The following is a 16,812-nucleotide window of genomic DNA, read 5'->3' on the forward strand; positions in this document are numbered from 1 at the left end:
GGAATAGTGTGTGCAGCTCTTAATCCCTAGATACACGCAACAGCATCTTCAAGTCTGTAAAACTGCACCCTTCCGCAAGAATCTTTAACCTCTAGTAATTTTTTTTTTTTTTTTTTGGTTTTTCGAGACAGGGTTTCTCTGTGTAGCTTTGCGCCTTTCCTGGAGCTCACTTGGTAGCCCATGCTGGCCTCGAACTCACAGAGATCCGCCTGGCTCTGCCTCCCGAGTGCTGGGATTAAAGGCGTGCGCCACCAACGCCCGGCTAACCTCTAGTAATTTCTTTTTAAATTTTATGTGCATTGGTGTTTTGCCTGCATGTGAGTCTGTGTGAGGGTGTCAGATCTTGGAGTTACAGACCATTGTGAGCTGCCATCTGGGTGCTGGGAATTGAACCCGGGTCCTCTGGAAGAGTAGTCAGTGCTCTTAACCACTGAGCCATCTCTCTAGCAACCCTCCTCCCCCCCCTTTTTTTTTTCAAGACAGGGTGTAGTCCTGGCTGGCCTGGGACTCACTTCGTAGACCAGGCTGGCCTCGAACTCAGAGATCCACCTGCCTCTGCCTCGCCACCTTGAGTCTTAAGTAGTTCTTCCTGCTTAGAGGGAAGAACCAGAAGTCAGAGCTCAGTGCCATTGAGGGTCCCGGTGTGACTGCCAGCATGGCCGGCTCCCCTGAGACACCCCGAGTCCCACAGTAGACACCTCGTCTTGGCCTTTGTGCACAGGATCAGTTCTTTACCTTCTGGCCATCTGCAAGTCCAGTTGAGATGACTCAACTTTAGAGTTGGTCTTCCTAGTGAACTGCACTGCCCTGTGGAGCCCGAGATGAGCTCCCCTTACAAGCAGGGCAGAGGCAGGGGTCAGAGCACCATCTGGGTTTAGAAGGCAAAGTGTGGTGGGACCTGAATCAGGATTCCATAAACCCAGGGACTCAGCAGGACTCAGGAGTCCAGCACTGCTTATACAACTAGGCCCTGTCCCCAGAATTAGAGTGAGAACTTTACCACCAAGGGGTGGGGTGGGACGAACTGAGGCCACACAAGTGAGGTGGGGCTGATCTGCAGGCACCCATCCTCCTCAGCTTTGCAGGATTCCAAAGCTCCGGCAAATGGTACGTCCTCTGCATAACTCTGTCCCACAAACCCGAGAAGCCAGGGCTGAGGCATGCCGAGCAAAAAAACTGCCTTCAATGACAGTGAGGAGATGAGTCTGGGGTAAGAAGCATCTTTCGCATCCTGGTACACCATGCCCTCTGTTCCCACCGCTCCTGCTCACCAGGGCTGCAACTGTACCGTAGGCAGCCCAGCCAGGGCACTCAGGCAGTCAGCTTAAGGCACGGGCACAGAAAGTCTGTTTTCTGGCCTCATGATCCCCCTCTCAGGCAGCTGCCTCGACCTCTCCCCACACGGTTCTGCTCCACAGCGCAGCGCTTCGTTACTGAAGGGGGTGCTTACACAGAAGGGCAGACAGGAGAACAGAGCAGGCAGGCAGAGGCAACAGTCTGGATTTTATTATTACCCTGTGTTTGGCTGGGTACAGAATGCCCTCCACACTGCCGGTCCCCACTGGCCTCCTGGGGCACAGGCAGCAGGCGTTCCGGGTTACCCCCAGCTGCTGCTCTGGGCCTCAGGCAGGCCTGTAAAAAGAACACAGTAGGCTCACCCTCCAGCATGAAGCACAGACTGAATTCAGTCCGACTTCAGCAGGAGGAAGGGCTGGTCAGGGCTGAAGGCACTGTGCGGGGAGCAAACCCAAGGCCAGACCCGGGCTCTCTCCTGCTTCCTGAAAATCTAGACAGCACAGCTGAGAAGTGGCACCAGGTCTGGGTTAGTGCATGGACGGGGCAGGCTGGGGGGCCTGCTCACTGGTAGAACTTCTTGCTGGAGCTATTAGCGTGGTCGAGGAGCAGTTGGCATGGGGTAAACTGTATTCCGTAGGCAGACTCGTACTTCCGGAGTCGGTCCACCACCTTCTGAGCGCCATACAGATCCACAAAGCGGAAGGGCCCTGAGCAGAGACAGGACTTCAGTGAAAGCAACAGTAACAAGCACAGGGTAAAGGAGGTCGGCTTCCCAACCTGCACACTGACCTCCCAGACAAGGGGGAAAGCCAAGCCCGAACACGGCTCCGATGTCTCCTTCTGCAGGGGTGGCCAGGATCCCTTCCTGTAGGCACAGGACGGCCTCATTCACGAACCTGGTTATCACGCGGTACTGGATGTCTTCGTCCGAGGAGCTGAGGAGGAGAAGGAACAGGAAGGAACATTTAGCTAGAGAAAATGGGGGGAGCTGGAGGGCAGCGTGTGGGGTGGGGGGAGTCCTGGGGAGCCCAGCACCCAGGATGGACCACAGTGTCCTGAAAGATGACCTAGTCTTTCTCTTGGAAAAAGGGGTGGGACTTTCCCTAACAGCTGTGAACCTGAGCACCCTAGATGGCCTGGCACAGAGGAGGCTCAATCACCATTCCTGACAGATCAGTAACAACAGTGTATTCCCAAAGGTAACAGAGCAAGGGGGCGGGGGCGGGGCCTACACAATCCACTTCCCAACTTCACAGGCAGCTGAAGGCTTGCAGCCAGGCTGTGGTGGCACACACCTCTAATCCAGCACTCGGGAGGCTGAGCCAGGCAGATCTCTGAGTCCCAGGCCAGCCTGGGCTACACAGAGAAACCCTGTCTCACTGGGCGGCGGTGGCGCACGCCTTTAATCTCAGCGCTCGGGAGGCTGAGCCAGGCAGATCTCTGTGAGTTCGAGGCCAGCCTGGTCTACAGAGCGAGATTCAGGACAGGCACCAAAACTACAAAGAAATCCTGTCTCGAAAAACCAGAACCAAACAACAACAACAACAACAAAACCCAGGCAAGGCTTGCCCTGGCTTGGCCCACTCTCACCTGGGTACCTGCAGCTGAGGACAGATGCAGGGTTTTAGCTGTAGGGTTTTGCCAGCTTTGGGTCATAAAGAGAACAGCAAAGGGGCTGAAGAAGGTTAGGCACAGTTCTATGCGGACAGTCACTCAAACCCACTTACACCTCAGGCTTGGCAGGCAGTCTCAGGTTCTCCAGGATCTTATCCATTTCAGAATTCAGGCTCTTATTCTTTGAGCCCTCCTGGTAGATGTAAAAGCCCTTCCCAGACTTGCGACCTAAGGGAAGAGAGAGACTGCATCCGTCACTGCCCTTCACCCTAGCTGAGAACTGTCTGCTGGATGCTGTGGGGTTCTAGCATTCTGTGCACTCCTAAATGCCTGTGTCTAGACGCCTGAGCCATTTAGTCCTTGATGACTGGCAGAGAAGAGAGGAAGCCCTCGGTGCATGGAAGTCTGAGTCTGAACAGGAAAGTCTACACTCCCCACCCCCACACTAGTGTCCACACACGAGGTCAAGGCCTTAGCAGTGATTTTCCCGCAGCCTTTTTTGTATGTTCTGAACGCAAAGACTGAACTCCCCACAGGCGGCCAGACCACAGGCTCAAGCCCGGACACAGAACTTGCTCCTGTGGTCAGACCTTGGCAGGAGGAAGATGCTGATCTATCTATCAGGCATACATGGCCGAGTCCCATAAGCCTAGACGCTGCCTTTCCCCCTGATCCCTCTGTCCAGGGCTCTGTGTCTAGGGAACTCTCCCCTACTCTCTGCTCTCAGGCGGCTGCTCAGAACTGCGCACAGCATTCCTCACGTCTCCTGCGGCCACTCACCCAAGAAGCCCTTGGAGACCATCTGCTTCAGCAGCTCTACACTGCCGCCTCCAAATCGCTCCCCAAAGGCCTTGCCGAGGTCTTCAGCGACGTGCTGCGCCACATCCACACCAACTTCATCTGCGAGGGTGGCAGCACCCACAGGAAAGCCGAAGCCTGTGGTCAAGGCGTCCAGCTTCTTAGGGTCAACCCCTTCCTGGACAGGAAGGAAAGCAGGAGCCTCAGAGCACAGCCATCTCCTCCCCCGACAGAAGGGCTGCCTGTAATGACCCACAGACGTGGCCTTGTGCAAAGCCCACTTCTTTTCTTGGACATCACCTGGCCGGGTCCCAAACCAGCGCTTCACCCAAGAAAAGTGTAAGTGGAAGCCCGGAAGCTTTCCCACAGCACTTGAAGGAAGCGTCGGGATGACCAGATCACTCAGTTCTTGCTTGTGATGATGCTGGGACTAAGGAGATGCCATGGCTGCCAGGACTGAGAATATGCTGGCATTCTGAGGCTAGGGAAGTGCCCAGTGAAGAGGCGCCTCTTTGCCAGGGAATGATCTGGATGGCCATGGAGGGGTGTGTGTGTGTGTGTGTGTGTGTGTGTGTGTGTGTGTGTGTGTGTGTGTGTATGTGTGTGTGCGCGAAGCAGAAGCAGATCCAGTGGTAGTCAGGCCAAGCAGGGTCTGGTCTAAAGGTCCTCACGCAGGGATACAGAAGCAGTGTGTCTGAGTGTTCTGGGAGGCCTCTGGCTCCTGCAATGCTCAGGAAACTAACAGAGCAGGGTTAACATTCTACCTACTGGGCAGTCTCAGCCCCAAGATGCCCGTTCCAGTGTGGGAGGGAGGCACAAAAGGGCCTCCAGGGAAAAGCAGGAGTATATTCTGGGGGAACCTGTCCCTCATCTGGACATCTTCAGCTTGGAGGACAGAGTGAAAGATCTGACAAGGCTTCATACATTCCACAGAACAATACCCACCTGGAGGATTCGCATGACTTCAGACATCATGGGAGCAAGACACCTGGTAGTGTAGAAGCCGGGGCCGTCCTGCCAAGGGAGAGAAAGAGAGCTCACGGCTGGTGCTGCTTTGGTTGAATCACTCATGCCCACACCCAGTCTTCCCTTCCCAGACTTCATTTCACCGTTTCAGCTGACTTAACTCTCACCAGAATGCTCAGTGCTGAGCAGGAGAAGAAGCCATCCTGAACAGTCTGGGTTTCATGTAACCTCTGAGGTCTGGAATCCCTGGGGAAGCCCTGCCAGGGCCTAGACACTACCTCACCCACCCACCTCAGTGGGGCAGTCACTACTACTGTCATTTCGGAGACAACCCAGGGGTCAATGTTCCAGAGCTGGCATTTCCCCTCAGAACAGCCAAACACAATTCTGGAGGCACAGAACTTGCTCCTGAAATCTTTTTAGAACGTCCCCAAATCTGCCCCTACTCCCATGGCTCACCTTCACCACAATGATGACCTTGCCCTGCTTGAGACCCACAGCCACGGCCGAGGCTGTTGTGTCCTTGGAGGTTCTGTCGGTTGTGATAATTTCCAGAAGCTGCATCTTGTCCACAGGAGAGAAGTAGTGCATGCCAATCACCTGGTGAGGGGAGCCACAACCACAGATTACCAGTGCTGACGGGAGAACCCGACAGCGCCTTGTTTGCTAGGGAGACACTGGAGGGAAAGGTCTGTGGCCAGGAACACTGCTAATCTAGTCCAGAGGCTTAAGTCTGTGGTCTCATAGTCAGCTGCTCCTGTCCCTGATCCTTCCTTCTCCCGCCATCCCTGAACCCGCCTCTATCAGGTCCATCACATCCCCTTGACCCTGCTGTGTGCTAGGAGAGTAGACTGTTGTTCACACACACACTGCACGAGGAGGAAGAAACAGGCTTGTGTGGTGTGGAGACACGGACTTATATTAGCAACTCTAGCTGTTAGAGATTTTTTTTTTTTTTTTTTGGTATTTCTGGTCTCTCTGGCTGGTCAGTTGAAGCCACTGGTATCCTCCTGAGAAATGAGGCATTTTATTTCTCTTTGAATGGCTACATTCTTCCTTAATTAATCCACTTAATCGAAGATAACTTTCTAGGCAGCACTCCAAATACTCAGTGACAGTCCTTCCAAATCTAGAACTTTCCTGTCCTGTGGGTCCCCCAGCCCTGACCGTCCATTCCTGGATCTGGAGTCTTACCCAGCCTAAGCAGTTACCATACCGCACTACGGCCAAACTGCACACCGCTTCTTGGTTTAGGGCCTATCCTTTAATGCCTAATTCTAAGTTAAAGTAAGTTGAATAGTTTAAACTTGAAAAATAGCCACCAGGGGGCCACATAGCAGCCACTAAGTGTATTTAGTTGTAATCCACCAATTCCTACACCTGTAGATCATGGCATTCAGTTTTCGGTGCCCAGTTCTTGGGAACTGCCCCCAACCATCTCACAGTCTATCCTGGTCCTTTCCCTGGCTGTATTCTGACATTTCCACCAGTGAGTCTGAAGCAGTCATCATGAGGACTTTCTGTCCAGGTCACCTTCTCAGGTCTTTTGCTGACAGAAGCAATCTGATTGATTGGGAGAGCAGATGTGTTGCTGGCAAAGATACAGTGCTCTGGAGTCACCTGCAAGAGGAAAGCATTTAAGAACTGGTCAGGTAGGCCTGGAGATGACAGAGTCCACAGCACACCTGAGTGACACTCGGCCCAGTCGACTCTCTCATCTGCACATGCTCACAGCACATGTGAGCATGTGCTCACAGTACAGACGTAACTCACCCTGACATTGTGAGTCACCTAAAAGCTTTCACGTTGACCTTGTTCTCTTCTCCTCTAGCAATGGCCTGCCCTGCCCTAGAGACGACATCTCAGCACTTGGGTAAACATGGTGCCTTTGGTAATGCCAAAAGGATGACTGGAATTATGTTTCCTTAAAGGTGGGCATGGGTGTCCACCCCTTGTTATTAGGATGTGCTCTCAAGTCTGGAAGATTGCATTCCCTAGCCCTGCTCACCTTTAATACGGCAGGAAGTGTAGACTCACTTGATTCTAGCAGTGCCACTGAAGAGCAGTGTGCACTGTGATTGTACCTGCAGCACAGACACTGTCACTGTTAGCTTCCTCAGCCTGACTCTGCATTGTCCCGAACACGGAATGTTCAGCATTCTGTCTATGATCTCAACTTATTCACCTGTGTGACACTTGGATGAAAAATATGGAAGGCATCTCTGTTAAATTTACACAAATCTAGCCGGGCGTTGGTGGTGCACACCTTTAGTCCCAGCACTCGGGAGGCAGAGCCAGGCGGATCTCTGTGAGTTCGAGGCCAGCCTGGTCTACAGAGTGAGTTCTAGGAAAGGCATCAAAGCCACACAGAGAAACCCGTCTCAAAAAACCAATAAAATACAATTTTTTTTTTTTACACAAATCTGAAAGAAAAAAGTCAGGCAGTGGTGGTGCACACCTTTAATCCCAGCTCTCAGGAGGCAGAGGCAGGTGGATCTCTGAATTTGAGACCAGTCTGATCTGCAGAGTGAATTCCAGGACAGCCAGGGCTACATAGTGAAACCATGTCTTGGAGGAAAAAATGTGCACAAATCTGGCATAGACAGAAGCAAATACTAGATGAGAATCAAGGTTGAAGATACGATTAACACACTGAAAAGTGGAGTGCAAAATGATAATTATGACAGAGATAAAGGTGAATCATTAAGGTTAAAAATAATAACAACAAAACAAACCAAGAAGTGTACAGGCATTAGATAGACAAAGCCTGGCTTGTGAGGAAGACCCTATGATTTGGTTGTTGTTTGTTTGTTTTTTTTGAGACAGGGTTTCTCTGTGTAGCCCTGGATGTCCTAGAACTCGCTCTGTAGACCAGGCTGGTCTTGAACTCACAGAGATCCACCTGCCTCTGCCTCCCGAGTGCCGGGATTAAAGATGTGCACCACTGCCAGGCTGATCCTATGATTTTAACCAACTAGAGCAGAATGTGAGTGGACAGTGTTTCATGACCATGAGAGTGAACATAGTCTTTGAGCCATCAAGGCTGAGGGAGAAGTCCTCTTAGGGCTAGAGGACAGTGGATAGTAGATAAGAGTGCTCGCCTAGCATCCATGAAGCCCTGGGCTGGGTCCCCAGCACCACATAAAATGGACACAGTGCTGTATGCCCATAATCCTAGCACTTGGAAAATAGAGGCAGAGGGATCTGAAATTCAAGGCCATCTACAGCTACATAGCAAGTTCATGGCCAGCCTAGGAGACAGGTGTGTGTGTGTGTGTGTGTGTGTGTATCTTCTACTCTAGGAAGAGCAAATCATTATCTCCAAAGATGGCTGACAACAATGTCCTCACTCCTTGGCCCCACATGCCTTTCTTCCCATACAGAGGGAGTCTATTTCCCATGCTCTCAACCAGAGATGGCTCTGATTTGCTTTTTACCAACAGAAGCATGGCTGCTGGTCTCAGGCCTCTCTGCAGTTCTGCAGTTACCACTTTGGCTCTTGGAGGACCTTGCTGTGGAGAAGTTCTAGCCATGGGAGGAGGCAGGCCATGGGGTAGGCACTGGGCTCCAGCCAGGTTGCCAGCTGACAGCACTCCCGCCACCTGATGGCACGACCCCGAGTGACACCAGCCCTGAAGCCCACACTGCAGAACTGTAAAGACAGGAGTTGTTCAAGAGACGTTCCTCGACAATGTACACACTAGTGATGAGACAGCAGGACAGGGAAGCGTCTAGAAACTGTCCCAAGAAGCACGTCAGGAACCAGTCCGTTCAGTTCTATGGTGGGTAAGGGAGGACAACTTGAAACTGAACCCCAGTAGACTCAGACTGAGATTTTCTAAAACCAGCCAAGGCCGGTGAGAGGACAGGCGTGCTGCGGACTTCCTTTTTTAAGATTGACTGATTGATGTCTGAGTGCTGCCTGCCTGTACACCGGCACACCAGAAGAGGGTGCTGGGTCCCATTTCAGATGGCTTCACCACAGGGCACAGCCTCAGCCACCAGCATTGCCAACTCCATACCATCCACTTCCTAGTCTAGTCTAGCTGTGGTCTTTCTCATGCCTGGATTACAATTTCTCCTTTCCTAGACTTTTTCTTCCACTACCCACATTAAATACACATTTTGTCCATGTCATCCCATCTTAATGTGCTATTAGCGCCCCCCCCCCCCCCAGCTGCCTGTGGCAGGTGGGAGAGCTGGCCCTGCCCCTCACCAGCTGCAGCACTCAGGAGAGTGACCCCCGCACCTCGCCTGGGCAACACAGCAGAGCTGCCCCAATGATGTAGGTGTCAGAGAACTGAGCCCGAGGTCATGAAAGGAGAACTGACCCCATGCCTTGCTGATCGCTGTAAGGGGTGAACTAGCCGGGGCAGTGCTGGAGAGCTCCCCCTGGGTGAGAACGGAGGAGAGCTGGTGGGCTGACCAATCCTGCAACTACCCAGGCCCAGAACCAGGGTTATGAGGTGGCCCACCCCAACATCCACCCCATCTGTGATGTGCTGAAGCACATGAAAGGACTAGTCCTGCAGACCCAAAGCTGCAGGATCTCCATGACACAGGACAACAGCAGGATGTCCAAGGGGAGCCCCAGTGAGGACCAACTATCAATGGTGTAGCAGAAACCAGAGGCCCTGAACCAGACCAATGACTCTTTGCAATGAACACTTGCAAGTAAAGATATGGCTTATAGCCCCTCTGCACTCCCCGCTGCAAATCCAAAGACACCTGGCTGTACTCCATGAGGCTATTTGGATGACTGGTAACCTCCCCCATCCCACTTGAATAAGGCTAGCAAGCCCTGTGCTTAGGAGAATAGGGTACTTAATTATCTTCCCTTAGGATTTAGACTTGAACTTTATGATATACACCATGTGTATGCACTCAAATAAAAACTTGGGGCTGGCATGTGGGATATTCCTTTATATTGTATGAATATATGTTACTGTGATTGGTTTAATAAAGAAGGTGACTGGCCTATAGCTATGCAGGATAAGGTTAGGCAGGAGAACCAGACTAAGAGAATGCTGGGAAGAAGGAGGAGGAGTCTCAGAGTCACCAGACAGATGCAAAGGGGAGCAAGATGAACATGCTATGTTGAAAGACGGTATCATCACATCACAGAGGGTAGATACAAAATATGGGTTAATTTAAGTTAATAACAAGCAAAAACTATCAGCTGAGCACTTATAATTAATATTAAGTCTCTGTGTGGTTATTTGGGAACTGACTGGCGGGACAGAAAAGTCCACCTACAAATGGTGTCCACCATTGGGCAACATAGATCCACATAGGACCTGAGAAATCTTTAAAAAAAAAAAAAAAAAAGGATTCTAAGGACACAAAAACGGAGCCAAACGCGGCTTCCTGGTAACTGCCTTTCCTTGGGTAGGCTCAATACTAGCAACAAACAGAGGCATGGCTCCGTAAGAGGCGGCTTCCTTGGCTTGGTGTTAGTGGCAAACACAGGCCTGGCTCTTAAAGAGGCCCTGCTACTGAACACTACTGAACACTTAAATGGGGTTTATGAACATTGAGCAGCACTACTCAGTGACAGACTGGACCCAACAACTTCCCAAGGCTGGGGCGATAAACATGGCTCCCACCGGTACCTCCACCACGAGGCTAAGCTCTCAGGGAACCAAGGGGGTAGGTATCAGCCAACAATGCCATGTGCCAATGCATGCACTAAGCTGAGCCGTGCCAGCAACTAAAATAGCAGTTTAAGATTCATCTCATGAAATCTAAGAACAATAGAGATGTAAAGACAGATCCAGACGGGAAAAACCACTAAACAGGTTACAATGTACTTAAAAATATACATAGACTTGGGAGAGAGAAGAGAAAAGGAGTATATAGACATAAATTAAAAAATAGTTTAAAATAATAAAGTCCTTCAAAAAAGAGTAAAGTAAAACAAAAATTAAAAATAAAAAGCCATGTAAAGATGGGAAATACACGGGGAGTCTGGATCCTGTATGTTATTGTGTTGTCTTTAGATTTTCTGATTGCTTAGGAAGGAACAACAGCTGATAAGACACATTGGATTATGGGAACTGTTGGATTAAGCCAACCTATTTATTTAAAAAATGTCTGATTTCAAAATGGAAGACAAAAGATGTGTTATTTTGGGGAAGAGGTTATGCTTTTATTTCCACAGGAAATGAGAGGCTGTGGATTCATTTCAAGTTGATATGGATCAGGTTTGATCAAAGAAGACCCCCTGAAAATCCTGGCTATAGAAATAAACCAGAAAAACTACAAGATATGTAATGTATATTTTACCTGCTCAAACATAAAACAAAAAAATCATCTTTGGCTGACTTTTGTACAGTGTACAGTCTATACTTGTATTAATACAGATATGAATGTTACCTTTAAAAGTTTATGTATTTTCAGAACAAGGGGACCAAACACCAATGAAAACAAATGGCCCAGGTGATCCAACATCTCAGAATGCCTCTGTTACAGTTTGTGAGTTCTGCATCCAGAACATCTTCAAGACTTCTGGCTGAGATGATCCAGCCTCACAGACCACTCCAGCCAAGACTTAATCATTATCCTGATTTTTTTTCAGGGTCCCCCAAAGATTCTAGTGCCCATAGACAACAGGAAGCAGTCTAGAAAAAAAAATACTTACATTCCCAAAAGATTGGTATGGATGTTTGCCATAATTTAAAGAGATGTTGGTTACAAGCTGTTATTGGTTATAGTCAGGAAAAAAGGTAACTAAAGAGTTAAAGTCAAAGATCTCTTTCTAAAGGAAAAAAGGGGGATAAGATATAAAAATGAGATAAAAGGGTAAATTATTGAATCTACTTTAATCTAAAAATAGTTATTAACCTCAAAATATTTTTTTTTTAAGTTAAACCATTTTATTTGAGAAAAGTGGACACCCGAACCCTGTTTTCGTGGACGAAGCAGCAGCCGTCTCCAGATCCAGTGGAACCTGGGCCAGGGAGCAGCACGGCGCACTCAAGATCACTAGGAGCTCAAAATATTTTACATTGGCATGGATTTTGGTTTATTGATACAATTTAAAGTTAATTTTGTTATACTATATGTATGTTTCTACTCTTGTTTGTGCTTAAGCAGCTCATTTAAAAATGTAATGTATAGGGGCTGGAGAGATGGCTCTGAGGTTAAGAGCACTGACTGTCCTTCCAGCGGTCCTGAAGACCTCCCCTTTGCAGGGTTTAATTCCCAGCACCCACGTGGTGGCTCACAACCATCTGTAATGAGATCTGGTGCCCTCTTTTGGCCTGCAGTCATACATGCAGGCAGAACATTGTATATATAATAAATAAATAAATCTTTAAAAAAATGTAATGTATAATTAAGAGAATTACAGGTTAACAGTCATCTATAATAGTCAAACTTATAGTCATATTAGGTTTGTTTTCAAGATTAAACAGATATATTTACATAAATAGATGGTCTTCAAACACCTACAGAATATGGTATTTAATATGTTTAATAACCTAAGGCTTTTCATGATAGTGAGACACGTCTGCTCCTGACAGCACCAATTTACTTCAAAAGAAGATGATTGGCATTGAAGAACCTCTACATGGAGTTTGCCTTCCTTATGGCAAAAGTTAGCCATTTGGGCAAAAAACTGCCTTTGCCTCAATTGCTGATAGTTACTGTTCAAACTGGGCCAGCAGGATGCAAAAGAAAGCGACTGTCAAACTTTGCCAAGGCAAGGCAGGACAGTCCTTCAAAATTCCCTGCTTCTCAGAAAAGTCTGTCAGATATACTAGGCCTATAGGCCACAGGTGGATGCCCCAATGTTACAGAAGAACTTGGGGTGACTGTCCAGGCAGCCAGATGTTCCTATTGTTAGCTAACATTGTACCCTTCTGGGGTCTTTGATGGGAGTTAAAGACTAAATAATTAGACTTAAAGTTTTCACTAGTTATTATATTTTTTATTTTGGTTTTTTTTTTTTTTTTGGTTTTTCGAGACAGGGTTTCTCCGTGTAGCTTTGCGCCTTTCCTGGAACTCACTTGGTAGCCCAGGCTGGCCTCGAACTCACAGAGATCCGCCTGTCTCTGCCTCCCGAGTGCTGGGATTAAAGGCGTGCGCCACCACCGCCCGGCTCACTAGTTATTATAAAAGGTAAATTAGGTATAAAACTTTAGACTCACAAAGATAGATAATAAAATATTTTCTTTAAATTTGCCAAATACAAATGGACTGGATATTGTAACTGTAATTCTTACTTGATAACTGTTTTTGTTGTATACAATTTTACTATGTTAAAGTTTAAACTTCCTTTTTTAGACAAAAAGAGGGAAATGCTGTGGAATAATCTTTCTGTACACCAAGAAAATGTGTTGCTCTCATTGTTAATAAAAAGATGATTGGCCAGTAGTTAGGCAGGATTTTCAGGACAGAGAGAATGCTGGGAAGAAGGAAGGAATCTTGAGAGTCACAAGGATAGTCAAAGAGAAACAGGATGAATGTGCTGAGTTGAAAGAAGGTACCATCATGTGGCAGAGGGTAGATAAGAAATATGGGTTAATTCAAAAATGCAAGAGTTAGCTAGTAACAAGCCTGAGCTATTGGCTGAGCATTTATAATTATGAAGTTTCTGTGCATTTATTTTGGAGCCAGAAGTCTCAGCAAAAACTCCATCTACACCAGCAAGATCGCTCAGTGGGTAAAGGCACTTGCCACCAAGTCAAACAACCTGAATTTCATCCCTGGGACCCACATGGTGGAAGGAGAGAAACAATTCCTGCAAGCTACCCTCTGACCTCCACACATGCTCTATGGCATGTGTCTCTGTTCCCAATAAGACCCCCATCTCAGTGTCCTCCACAGTCAAGTACAATGAGCCCCTTACTTACGCCTTCTACTTCCTTTAACACTTTGTGCTTAACAGTGATGTCCTCAAAGACAGCTTCAATCACCATGTCAGCCTTCTCAAAACCATTGTAATCGAGCTGCCCAATCAAGTTGCTGAAGATGGAATCCCTTTCGAATGATGTTAGAGCTTTCTTCTTCACTTTGTCATTCAATCTAGAAAGAACACATTCTGAGAGTGGAAAAACAGGAGACTAGAGGCCACACAGTTGCTATGTGGCTCCACAACTCTTCAAGGTTACATCATTACTTCCATTTTGAGGGTGTCAAGTTGCTTAGAGGTTTTGGGGTTTAAATGACTAGTGTTGGAGATTAGCATTTGAAGATAAGTTGGACCCTAGGCATACAGTTTTTCTACCACAAAATATCTCTACACAGCCAATGATCAAGCTACACAGCCCACTTAGGAAACACAATAGCCTTACTCAGCAAAGTCCCAAGCAGGATGGTCTAAGGCAGCCAGCTCATCCATCACATTTATGCAGCACACTGGGCTAAAACCAACCTCAGTTTGGCTGAGCTGATGCCATTTCCTCTCAGCAAAACTGGTGGCATGTATATGAGAAGGGACTGGGAGGGATGGAAGGACAGTCACGCTTTGTTTAACCCTTATTTGTGCTTTATGTACATGGGTGTTTTGCCTGCAGATATACAGACCTCAGGCATCACAGGCCGACCAGGCAAGGGCGCTGCTGTGTCGCTCTGGTCTGAAGAGCCCTTGTGGCGGCCCTGCCTTCATCTATTGCTGTCAGCACCCAAACCCTCCCCTCAGGCCTCTCAGGAGAGCCGTGCAGGTTCGGGAAGCCACTCCACTGGGGCAACTACATGCAAACCTCGGCCAAATCAGACACCTGAGAACTACTAGTTTCATACCAAAGGATTAAAAAAAAAATGACATTTATGTACTAATAAGGAAACACTCAAAGGCCTATCAAACGTATAAGAAAAAGAGTTGAAAGAATAATTAGTATTTCTAAACAACAAAGAAAACTTTGGTAAAGCTATAGAGTATGGGGCTCACTATGTTCAGGAAAAAGGAATCTGTGATGGGAAAAAGAAAACAAACAAAAACAACAAAAAACGTCCAAGAAACCAAGCACCCCTGCCCTAGAAACAGAGCAGACTTACCCTTTGAACACCTGCTGCTGCCCCCGGCCCAGCCCAGTCACCGTGGTGTCTTTAAGTATAGTCTTCAGTCCCTTATCCACAGAGACCTGGGCAATGCCAGCTCCCATCAGTCCTGCGCCAAGGACAGCCAGGCGCCTAGGAGGACAAGACCAAACGGTTCTGGTGACCATCTCAGGCATTTTAGTAGCTGGGAAACATTAGCCATGCTGTCACCCGATAAACCAACCACACTGGCCACAAATGTAAGAGCTTTTGATAATTTCTATCTACAGTAAGTGTGTGATTTCTAAAGATAAATGTAAAACTCCCCGAGTGTAAAGAGCTGGTCTTCCTGTAAAGGAAGAACTCTGCCAACTTTCAGCTGTGCCCGCAGCCCATGGAAACCAAGCCTAACCTTGCAGAGATCTGTTGACGGCCAATCTGGTGACATCATTCTCCTCTTTCCCAAAATCTATGGCCCTAGCCAGAGTACTTCAGTCTCCTTACTAGTAGCTTTTAGGTTTTTGGGTTTTTTTTTTGGAGACAGACCTTATGTAGCCTAGGCTGGTCTTGAACTCACCATGCAGAGGATGACCTTGGTCTTGAACTCACCATGCAGAGGATGACCTTGAACTTCGGATCTTCCTGCCTTCACCTTCCAAGTGCAGGGCTACCAGTCCCACATCACCATACCTGGTTTATGTGGTACTGGCAACTGAACTTGGGACTCCTGTGTGCCCCCTAAGTATTTACCAACCGAGCTGAGTTACAGCTCCAGCAGGGCACCTTTGGTCTGGGAAGTGAGACTTAAACCAGACCACTAGGGAATTATTATGAGATAAGAAAGCTCTATAGGGCCTGGAGAAATGGCTCAGTGTTTAAGAGCACTGGCTGCTCTTCTTGGGGACCTAGGTTCAATTCCCAGCACCCACATGGCAGCTCACAACTGTCTGTTAACTATAGTTCCACAGGATCCAACACCCTCACACAGACAGGAATACAGACAAAACACTAATGAACATAAAGTTTAAAAAAGGAAAAGAAAAGAAAGCGCTATAAAGCTGCTAGAGAACTCAGAGCATCTGAAAACAAGAATGTACTTGGAATAAAGGCTCTACTGTGTGCAGGGCAGAAGAGGTTGAGGACAAATCTAGTTCTGTGGATCCTCAGACACCTACACACTTGGTGCAAAGCAAATGCACAGGCTTTCTAGGCAGGGCAGCTTACTGAACAGTCTTCTGCGGCGTTCCAAATTTATTCTTCTTGCACAGGACCTGGCCGTTATAAAGTCCCATCAGGGCCTTCGATTCTTTGGTCAGTGCAAGCTCTCCAAATTTCTGAAAGGTAAAGGGAACAAGGGAAGGTGGGACTTCAGGATCTGGTGATGGGGACTCCTTCGCTTCATTCTCCTCTTCGAGCAGGGGCAACACCCCAGGGTCTCAGTCCCACAGGCGTCTCAGTGAACCCGGGCGTGGCTCAGGCTCCACCACTGCTGGGGTTCTCTTTACTGTCTATCCCCTCGGGAACGATTCTCACTCTGAAGGAGGTTTGCTTATGTATGTATGTATGTATGTATGTATGTATGTATGTATGTATTTATGGTTTTTCAAGACATTTTGGTGCCTTTCCTGGATCTCCTGGATCTCGCTCTGTAGACCAGGCTGGCCTTGAGATCCTCCTGCCTCTGCCTCCCAAGTGCTGGGATCCAAAAAAAAAAAAAAAAAGGTTTGCGCCACTACAGCCAGCTTTGAAAGAGGTTTTGATGTAACTGAGCTCTCAGATTTTCTTTACAGCAGAGGAGTGGTAACCTTTGCCAATGGTCTAAAGCAGTGGTTCTCAACCTTCCTAATGCTGAGACCCTTTAATTCAGCTGCTCATGTGTGGTGACCCCAACCATAACATTATTTTCATTGCTACCTCACAACTATACTTTTGTTACTGTTATGAACTGTAATGTAAATATCGGATACGCACAACCCACAGGCTGAGAACCACTGGTCTAGAGTCTCAGGCCTGAATGGATCTTCACCATTGCTGCAACAACCCACCTCGGTGGAAGCAGACAAGAGGGCCAGATGTTAAAGCCGCACTGCCTCAAGGCAGAACTTGAGCACAGAGTGCTCCCCACTGCAGTTCTCGTCCCCCGCTATTCTGAAAGTC

General features: G+C 48.1%; 1 protein-coding gene across 1 annotated transcript in view; it reads right to left on the reverse strand.

Moving 5' to 3' along the window:
* Positions 1-1,483: 1,483 nt before the first annotated feature.
* The window catches only part of Hadha (hydroxyacyl-CoA dehydrogenase trifunctional multienzyme complex subunit alpha), a 37,798-nt gene continuing 22,469 nt past the window's right edge, over positions 1,484-16,812 (reverse strand). The window contains exons 11-20 of the mRNA XM_028874230.2: positions 15,880-15,989; positions 14,674-14,808; positions 13,530-13,701; positions 6,208-6,294; positions 5,134-5,274; positions 4,654-4,722; positions 3,691-3,886; positions 3,024-3,138; positions 2,086-2,231; positions 1,484-2,003 (exon numbers count right to left, since the gene is read on the reverse strand). Coding sequence (XP_028730063.1) covers positions 1,858-2,003; positions 2,086-2,231; positions 3,024-3,138; positions 3,691-3,886; positions 4,654-4,722; positions 5,134-5,274; positions 6,208-6,294; positions 13,530-13,701; positions 14,674-14,808; positions 15,880-15,989 — 1,317 coding nt within the window. The 3' untranslated portion in view covers positions 1,484-1,857. The remainder of the gene's footprint in view (positions 2,004-2,085; positions 2,232-3,023; positions 3,139-3,690; positions 3,887-4,653; positions 4,723-5,133; positions 5,275-6,207; positions 6,295-13,529; positions 13,702-14,673; positions 14,809-15,879; positions 15,990-16,812) is intronic.

Source organism: Peromyscus leucopus, chromosome 22 (assembly GCF_004664715.2).
Source record: "Peromyscus leucopus breed LL Stock chromosome 22, UCI_PerLeu_2.1, whole genome shotgun sequence".
NCBI classification, from domain to species: Eukaryota; Metazoa; Chordata; class Mammalia; order Rodentia; family Cricetidae; genus Peromyscus; species Peromyscus leucopus.